Here is a 10,532-nt window from a genome sequence, read left to right as displayed (position 1 = left end):
AATCAAATCCATTTTCCAATATTGCTGTCAGTGGAATCATATAAGCAATATATCATAACTTCTTAAGCAACTGCTCAAAATTCTGATGCGATCAAAATCCACCTTCGCGATCAGAATCAGCATATACTTCCTTTAAGATTTCTCTCTATTCTTTGATTCTTAAAACATCAACATGTGACCCAGTCACATCATGTAATGAGGATCTCAGAATAGAACTTAACAAAGTTAAATAATGGGCTCTACCTGATGTAGAGTCAAACTTATTGACTTTAACATCCTTAGGTAAATTTGGCAGCTTTGCAATCAACGCCCCTTCCTTTGGCAAAATAAACATATGGACCCTTTGGTAATGGGACTATCTCAGACTTAGCCTTTCTCTTTACCATTTGGTCAACCGGGTTGACTATGGTCAATCCCTTTCCATTGGGAAGAGAATACTTTTTCTGGATTTCCAGTGTCACCATTGTCACTGTCCATAAAGTTTTTGGGAAGTTGATCTTCTAATCAAATTTGCTTTACTATCGTTCCAAATCATTGCTGATTCAGCAGCACCAAGCAAATAGATATGATCATTAAGGTTCATGTCATAGTCTGTTTCATAGTAGTCCCAAAGGAACTCACTATGTGACTTAGAAAGTGATTGAACATCCAACTTTCTCAAGACTTTGACACCCAACTCTCCCGGCTTGTCAATATGTGACTTCATCTCTAAGATGTGATCACACATAGACCTTGCTTGCCATTAGGGCTTGAGTGACCTCGAACTTGTGGGTTAGGGAGAATAATTGGAGGAGGTGGAGGAAGAGAAGTATGACTTCCATGAGCCAAACTCGGGAAGTCATATTCATTAGGAAAGCTTGGTTTGGGAAGATCATTGTTGTCTAAACCAGACATCAACAATGGGAGAAATTCACGTAAAGTTGATTTAAGTCCTTAATATAACACCCAATATGATATATTAAGGCTAGGACCCAACAAACTATTTTATAACTTGGAAGAGGGATGTCGTAATCCAAGCTATAAAATATTTGAAGGTAGGTGAATGACGATTCACCAATTTCCACCAAGATAAACGAAATGTATTATTAGGTTTTAATTGGTTTTGAAACTCCTTGATTCTTTTGAGATTCTTTGAACTTTTCAATGGCATGTTTCAATCTTGAGTGTGCCCTTCAGGTTTTGTGACTGGGATGCCGAGGATCACAAAACAAGGTGTGAAGTAACCATGCAAATATACTTGGTACCCTTAATATTTACCCCTCAATCGATGTGCCGGTTAACCACACACACTCCAACGATACTATGATAAACATTAAGTTACCCTTTGCCTACCTTGTTAAGTCCAGGTTAGTGTGTCGGTTAACCACACACGCTCCACTAACAGCTTAAACAAAGTGCAAAGTGTAATTTCATGGATTAACACCTTATTCACATTTTCCTAAGTAACTAAGATTGGGAATTTATAAAAGGTTTAGTTACTTAGTATTTATCATTAATACTTTTAATGAAGAGAGAATTATAGTCCTTGTCCTACCTGTTCGGCTAACGACCCTCCACCAGTCAAGGAAGCGGTGGGTGAGAGTGGACACCCATTAAACTGCCATTTTATAGGCAGTAACCTTATACCCCCCTTATAGACCGGCTTCGTGAATGAGGCCTACTAATGGTAAGACGACTTGCTCTTATACATATAATATATTAAACTTTTAATATTATAATAGTATAAGGGTGTATTTTAGACATTTAAAATACTTGGTGGTTTAATCTATTAATTAAACTATACTCTTAATTTAATTAAATTTAAACCATATCATTATGGAATTATTAATTCTCTTTTAATTAAACACTTTAATTATCTATTAATAAAGTCCATAAGAGTTAATTGAATTATTCAATAAAAACATCATAATTCCAATTATTAAATTCAAAATTAAAACCATTTAATTAATTGTTTAAGTTATGAACCCAAGAGTTTTAGAATTCAATTCTTTTTTTATCATAAAAAAACTTTTTCCAAATTCCAAAACTTGAGGGCAAGTTTTGTAACTCTTGAAAACTTTTGGATTCCATAACTTATGGAGTTAAATACTTGTTTTATGATGAAACTTTTCATGTTCCATAACTTAAGAACAAGTTATTGAATTCTTTAAAACATTAAGACTAAGTTTTGTAACTCCATAAAAAACTTTGAATCAATTTTTTTAAAAACCTTTTCATATCCATAACTTATGGAGGTTTTCAAAAACTCTTTAGATCAAACTTTTAAAACTAATAAAATAATCATATCATTTTATCTTTTACTAAATTTGACCTAATTCAACTCATATAGGAAATGATTCAAATTTTACAAATAATTAGTTTTTCACAAAAACAAGTAATTATCTTAAAATTTGACAAACGTCATGTTTTTTTTTCCTTTTTTTCTCCAACTTTGAAAATAAAACATTTGCATCAATATAACATAAAACAACCCATGGCTCTAATACCACTGTTGGGTTTTTGAGCATTCTAACACTCCTATGGTGTACATGCAACCCTATAAACCTTGGATCTATGTTTTCTCTATTATACATGCAAATATTAAATATTCCAAGGTTTCATCCTAACTAGCATATTATGAAGCACCTATACTACAAAGTTCTAGTTAGATGACATACCTTTTGATGTAGATTGATTTCTTCAAGCTTTAAGAGCTTAGCCCCAATAGTGTGGAAGCCTCAAGTGGAATCACAAATCACCAAAACACCTTGGAAAACCTTTAGAGAATATGGATACTTGGCTCACACTATGAAATCGGTTATTGCCCTCTTTAGTGTATCCACACTAGCCACTAGCATAATTTCATGAACCATAAGACCCTTTATATAGTGTGGAGGATTAGGGTTAAACCCTAATACCCATGACCTTTCATTTTCTAGGATCCATGGGTTAAAGCTCCACGGACTATCCATGAACACTTAGCCCAACCTAAATGAAGTTGGCCCACTACACATATATATATCTAAGAGTCCATATTTAATTAGTTCCTTTTGATCACTTAATTAATTATAAATTAATTCTTGATCAATACTAATTAAATAATATGATTATATATTAATATATTAGAACTTATAATATATTAATATAAATCATAAATATACTATTCTCAAAAGACTATCCATATAAATTGTGTCGGTGAAGTGCAACCCAAATGGACCATGCCGGGTCGGGTCAAGTACATACCAAATATAGTTATGGACTTAGACATTAATCCAACAATGGCATCGAAGACTTTCTCATCTCAATTTTCGAAACATCAATAAGCTTGTGGTACAAGATCTGGTAAGAGGTTCTACCTGTACTAAATTTGACAATGATTCTTTATGTGCAGCTTGTGAAGTTGGCAAGCAACATAAACAAGGTCATCCAATTACAATAGATTCGAAAATTGTCGCACCTCTGGAGCTTTTACATATTGATTTGTTTGGTCCTTCGACTGTTTCAACTCTAAACAAGAAACGGTACATTTTAGTTATTGTTGATGATTTTTCCAGATTTACGTGGGTTTATTTTCTCAGGCTTAAATCCGAAGTTGCACAAATCATGATTGACTTTATCAAAAAGATGGAAACAACATTGAAGAAGATTGTTCGAAAAATTAAGAGTGATCATGGAACTGAATTTAAGAACAATGTTCTTGATTCATTTTTGGTGGACAAAGGAATTTCGCATAATTTTTCATCTCCATACACACCACAACAAAATGGTGTTGTTGAACGAAGAAATAGGTCTCTATGCGAAGCGGCAAGGACTATGTTGGCATATACGAATCTTCCACAATACCTTTGGGCTGAAGCCGTATCCACCGCATGTTTTACTCAAAACAGATCTTTCATTCATCACCGTTTTAACATTACTCCATATGAAATTCTCAACAATCGAAAACCTAACGTCAAATTTTTTCATGTTTTCGGATGCAGATGCTTCATTATGAATCTCAAGGATAATCTTACGAAATTTCAAGTCAAAGCACATGAAGGGATTTTCTTGGGATATTCGCATAATTCGGTCGCATGTCGTGTGTTGAACAAAAGAACACGAAGAGTTGAAGAAACTTTTAATCTTACATTTGATGATTACTACATTAAACAAACAACATCACAGTTTGAAAATCATCCTATTCTGACAAAAACACAAGATGAATCTGAATCTTCACTAACATTAGATGTTGATTATGATTTAATTTTTGGAATTTCAGATCATGCTGTTAATGCTGAAATACATGCAAATGATAATCATATCTCTGAACTCACAAAGCTTACTGATGATTCAACATCAACTTCTCCAGAGAAAAGCGAAAGTATGCAAAACAATCCAGTGGAGGGGGAGCAATTGGATTCGAATACTCTAGTTGAGGAAGAGCATTCTTTCGAGGGAGAGAATGGAAGAGTGAATGCTAATGTTGAGGGGGAGCATTTAGAAAACATTGAGAATAATGATGATTTAGATGATGTTTGTTCGATTGCAGGTTCAGAAAATGAAGATATATACGAAGATGCACCTTTGGAATTTGATCCAGCATATCCGCCAATGGAAAAGTGGACAAGAGATCATCCGAAGGATCAAGTAATTGGGAATCCACAAGAGGGAGTTTCAACAAGAGCTTAGATTCGCGCAAAGAATGAGGTATTGAATACTCATCAAGAATTTTGTATGTTCAATGTTTTTATATCTAAAATTGAACCAAAAACAGTTAAGATTGCAATGGAACACTCAGATTGGGTTGTTGCAATGCCACCTGAATTTTCTGAATTTGAACGAAACAAGGTTTGGAGATTAATTCCTAAACCTGAAAATGTTTCGATTGTCGGGTTAAAATGGATTTCAAAAATAAAACCAGCAAAGATGGAAATATGGTTCGAAACAAAGCCAGACTTGTTGTTAAAGGTTATTCACAACAAGAAGGAATCGACTATGAAGAAACTTTTGCCCCTGTCGCAAGACTCGAGGCGGTTCGTATATTTCTGGCTTATGCAGCTCACAAAGATTTTGATGTTTATCAAATGGACGTGAAGTGTGCATTTCTAAATGGAGAGCTTGAAGAAACTGTTTACGTGGAACAGCCCCCAGGTTTTATTAGCGAAGAATTTCCAAATCATGTTTATATTTTAGATAAGGCAATTTATGGTTTGAAACAAGCACCACGAGCATGGTACGCAACTCTTACTTCATTTTTGAAACAATCTAAATTTAAACAAGGATCTGTTGATCCCACATTATTTCGAAAGAAAGTTGGGAATCATCTAATGCTTGTTCAAATTTATGTTCACTAGTACAAAAATGACCTACGGTCACACTTTCCGAAAAACGGCCTGTGACACTTTTTCTTAAAAGTGTGGCCAAAAGTCACTAAAAAAATTTAGACACTGTTTTTGGATACATTTAAATTAGATTGTGTGGCCATTATATAGACAATCAAAACTTTTACGACACTTAATTATACCAAATGTGACAAATATTAGTCACACTCGAACACTGAGGCCATAGGTCACAATCAACCACATATATCGATTAAGATTGTCAAACTTTTTTTATGAGAGACAGTAGATAAAATTATCGTCACATGAGTTAGTTCTCTGTGTGTCTATAACCTGTTGCCTTTTTAGCCACATAACAGACAAAGTAGCTAAAATGTGACAAATATTGGTCACACTAATTATTTGTGTGTCCATAGGGCGGTTCTATACTAGTTGTATTTAGTTTACGCAAAAAATTAAAAGAAGTTACTATTGGTTACTTATGGTCATGTACCTTTTATTATGTGTGTCAAAATATTATGAATTGGCTTTAAGAATAAACAAATAATGTGTGTGTAGGTAGCATTTAGTTACGTTTACAGCTATTATATGTGTCTATATGTAAATATAGTCATAAAAGAAAAATAATGTCTTATCGTTATAATTAGGGGTCGTTCATTAAATATGTTACTTACGGTCATGTACCTTTTATTATGTGTGTCAAAATATTATGAATTGGCTTTAAGAATAAACAAATATTGTGTGTGTAGGTAGCATTTAGTTACATTTACAGCTATTATATGTGTCTATATGTAAATATAGTCATAAAATAAAAATAATGTCGTCTTGAATAAGAGTTATAAGAAAGGACCAAATTGCCCTTTTTGTCATCTATTCTTTTAATTGCACCAGATAATACACCATAATAAATGAAAATATTACAAATTATTTTAACAGAATATTATGATAAATAAATGAAATGAATACAACATAACTTGTGTAACATTGCATAACGAAAGTACATTGCTATTACATGCAGTTTATGTTATAACATGTGTAACAATATAACAGTAAAAAACCGAAAAACAAATATGTTTGAGTTATAACAATATTACACCAGAATAGTTTGATGGTATAATATGGTAAAAAGATATTAACTAAAGTACATCGTCATTTTTTGTCATTTTCTTATTCTCCACATAACGCTATGCTCAAGGTTTGGCCTTTCCCTTCTACAAACAAAAAATAAAGATCATTAAGTTTTAAAAGAAGGAGAAATATTATAGCTACAAATGTAATTAATGACATTAAGAAACACGGACCGTACGTATAAGAATACCGTGACAATCAGTACGAAAATAATCATTTTCCTTCTGCAAGTCAAGTGTGTCTACACATGGCAATATGTTATCATTATGAGGAACAATAGTACTAAATTCTTCATCTACATCTTCATATGTATCTCTGTAATTTTTGGGAGGTGTCTTGAACACAATAGACATTTTTTGATCGAGTGGGTCTGTCACGTAAAAAACTTGTTGTGCTTGTGAGGCCAATATGAAGGGATCACCTTTATGGCCTAATCATTTTAGTTCAACTAGTGTGTACCCCAATTTATCCCTTTTTACCCCATTTCTATTGTCAACCCAGTCACACATGAAAATTGGAATTCTTTTAAAATGATAATCTAGTACCCATATCTCTTGTAAAACACCATAATAAGTGTTTTTGGCATATGTTACAACTTCTTTACTGATGTGTGTGTCAGTTGCAACAACACTAACCCCACTGTTTTGGTAAACTTTACCTTCACGAGCTTTTGTACGAAAAGTATATCCATTAATAGCATATACATCGTATTTAATAATGTTCTTATTGGGTCCATGTGAAATCCATCTCATTGTCTCTGTTATACTTTCTCTACAGGCCCCTAACTCTCTCTCTACCTGAATTGTAATTAGATTATGAATTTAAGAAATCAAGAAAAAAATAACAAAGAGCACAACATATTTGACAAGAATATACCTCCTTTCGTAACCAATGACCAAATGTTTTACTATGCTCTTGTTCTATATGTGCCTTTCGTTTAGTAGGGTGTAGATGTTCCAATAATTCCATGTGTCGTCTGTCAATACGTTAATGTTAATATTATTATAAAAAAAACATACATGTAAAAAACCTTACTTGATATATGGGAGTACTTCAGATGTATTTGGCAATACAAAGAAATGTGCTTTTCTGAATAGTTCTGCATAAACTTCTACCGATTTAGTAGCTGATAGAGGAGTACCGTCCGTAATAGAGCTACTATCTACACCTTTATGAATTCCACAATTGTTATGATTGTCAGGTGGAATACCAACAATATCCATCCTTTTAAGGAATTGACTAAAAAACTCAATTGTCTCTTCTGCAACATTCTCTTCTGCAATGCATCCTTCTGGTCTATTTTTGTTTCGCACGTGCCCCTTAATAACCTTCATAAACCTTTCGAATGGGTACATCCATCTAAAGAATATTGGACCGCATAATTTTACTTCCCTAGTGAGATGAACGGTTAAATGAATCATCACATCAAAAATGATGGTGGAAAGTGTTTCTCAAGAAGACATAAGGTTACACATAACTCCTCTTGCAACTTATCGAGCTCATCCACTATGATTTCTTTGCTACATATTGATTTGAAAAAGAAACAAAACCTTGTAATAGCAACTTTGGTGGGTGGATGCATAATAGATCGAATTTCTATGGGCAAAAATTGTTGCATGAGCATGTGATAGTCATGTGATTTTAGTCCGATCAACTTCCTATCCTTTAGACTCACCAAACTGGAAAAATTAGAACAATACCCTTGAGGAACCCTTAAGTTGTATAAAGTCTCACAAAATTTGTCTTTTTCCTCTTTTGTCAATGTACAACCTGCTGCGGGAAGTGTTGTGTTGTTCCCTTCTATCTGAGGATGCAGCTCTGGTTTTAAACCATAATGAACCAAATCCAATCGAGCTTTATAACCATCTTTCGTCTTCCCGGGAACGTTCAAAACAGTTCCTGTTAAACTCTCACCCACGTTCTTTTCCACATGCATAAAATCTATACAATGTGGAACCAAATTGTCGGGCCAATACCTTAGTTGTCTATACCATATATTGAATTTCTTCCAGTATGTATTATTTTGCTGGCCCACATCTGAAGTACCCACTTGGTGTGATTTTCTCTTTTTTTATTCATCTTCCCACCTCTTCCACTTGTTGATTGTTGGATTTCTGCCTCCTTGCCCTTATTAACCTTTCCCCATTTATTAATTATAAATTTTACCCTGTTATATATCTCCTCCCCAATTCATAGGTTCTGGAGAGGGTGAGAACTCTTGTTGTCCATTGAATGCCTTCTTTTGTCTTCTGAACGGGTGATCATACGGTAGAAATCTTCTATGACCATCATAACTCTGCTTATTCGATTCAGGGAGTCTAATGCAGTGTGTCTCTTCACCACACACAACACAACCTTGAAAACTGCTGTATGGGCAACCACTTAATGTACCTAAAGCAGGATAATCATTAATAGTCCACAACACAACTGCGCGTAGTTTAAAATGCTCTTGTGCATATGCATAGTATGTTTCAACTCCAAAATCAAACAATAATTGCAGATCATCAATAAAAGGTGCTAGGAACACATCAATATCGTTTCCTGGTGTTCCCGAAATCAATAACGAAAGCATGATGAACTTTCTCTTCATACACAACCATGGTGGAAGGTTGTAAATGACAGTTAAAACAGGCCAAACACTATGACTCCTATTTCCTCTGTTCACATCAACCCCGTCCGCCGAAATGCCTAGTCGCAAATTTCTTGGTTCGCTAGCAAAATCAGGATATTTGTCATCAATGGCAGCCCATGCTGGTGAATCAGCTGGGTGACTTAAAACGCCAACATCCACCTTTCTTTCTGTTGCGTGCCATGTTAAATCTTTTGCAGTTGTCTTAGACTGAAAAAGACGCTTGAAGCGCGGAATAATTGGAAAGTACCACAAACATTTTGCAGGAATATTGTTGTAAATTTTATTTTTTTGTTCATCAAACTTCCATCTTGATTTACCACAACTAGGACATGCTGCCAAGTCTGTGTATTCGTTTCTGTAAAGTATACAATTGTTGACACATGCATGTATCTTAGTATACCCTGAACCCATTGCCTTAAATGCTTTTTTCGCCTCATATGTACTACTGTACATTTTGTTTCCTTCTGGTAACATGTTTTTTTATCAAAACTAATAATTCTGTAAAGCACTTATCTGATACTCCATACTTACTCTTTAAGTTGAGTAGTTGAATGATTGCAGATAACTTTGTGAAATTATGACACCCTGTGTATAGGGGCTTCTCGGCATCCTCTATCAGTTGTCTAAACTTATCAGGGTTCCTAATAAAATTTTCTTCTACAGCTTCAACCATCTCTACTGTTTCTGCAGCATCTGTTGGCATTTCTGTGTTCATGTTCGTGGAATCTACATCGTTTGACGTATCCATGTCAAAATTATGTTCATATACATAACTTCTTGGTGGTTCTTCTGCTTCTCCATGCTTATTCCAATTTGTGTATGTTTGATCAATTCCATTCCTGAATAGATGATCATGTACCACATCCACCGAATGAGATATGTGGTTTACACACTTAACACATGGACAGGGAATTCTTATCTTTTTTTTGGTATCTGCAGGATCCATATGTTTAGAAATCTTGTAATTGTGCACTGCATATTTGATAAATTCTACAACACCTTTTACATAGGTTTCTGATGTTCTGTATGCTCCCATCCAAGACTTATCCATATTCAGCTTACAACAGCGTCAACAAGCAATATACGTTTCCTGTTTATTGACCCATTTTAACAAACAGTTGGTGTGCATAAACAAAATAGATCACATTACTAATAAATCCAATATCTTGAAAGAAAAAAACTTGTTAACTCAAAATAAAATATAATTACACACATCATGACCCAACGAGATAACAAATATTCATATTATGAGGGTAATTGTTTTGTAATTTCCTGTATTAATTAAATGTAGTATTTGTACCTGTATGAATTTGATGTTGACGCATTAATTTCTGGTTGAAGAATAAACGTAGTTGCAGTGCCTTTGTAGTTATCAGAGATTGAATCGATAGGAATTCATATTGTCTAATTTGGGATATTTACGCAATGAGTCTGGATGATCAGGGGCATGTGGAGAAGTGATAAAAAAGTGGATG

General features: G+C 34.1%; 1 protein-coding gene across 1 annotated transcript; it reads right to left on the bottom strand.

Annotated features, from left to right (window-relative positions):
* Nucleotides 1-6,859: 6,859 nt before the first annotated feature.
* Nucleotides 6,860-10,108, bottom strand: LOC145122470 (uncharacterized). Its single transcript, XM_079058071.1, has 7 exons — nucleotides 9,589-10,108; nucleotides 8,662-9,521; nucleotides 8,476-8,561; nucleotides 8,101-8,410; nucleotides 7,461-7,753; nucleotides 7,302-7,401; nucleotides 6,860-7,222 (listed from the first exon to the last, which is right to left on the bottom strand). The coding sequence occupies exons 1-7, from the start codon at nucleotides 10,106-10,108 to the stop codon at nucleotides 6,860-6,862; spliced, it is 2,532 nt and encodes an 843-aa protein (XP_078914197.1).
* Nucleotides 10,109-10,532: the final 424 nt, after the last annotated feature.

The sequence above is a fragment of the Lactuca virosa genome, chromosome 6 (genome assembly GCF_052849685.1).
Source record: "Lactuca virosa cultivar CGN04683 chromosome 6, Lactuca_virosa_CGN04683_v6, whole genome shotgun sequence".
NCBI classification, from domain to species: domain Eukaryota; kingdom Viridiplantae; phylum Streptophyta; class Magnoliopsida; order Asterales; family Asteraceae; genus Lactuca; species Lactuca virosa.
The sequence above is the reverse complement of the archived record's forward strand: the minus strand, read 5'-3'. Positions and strand labels throughout refer to the sequence as shown.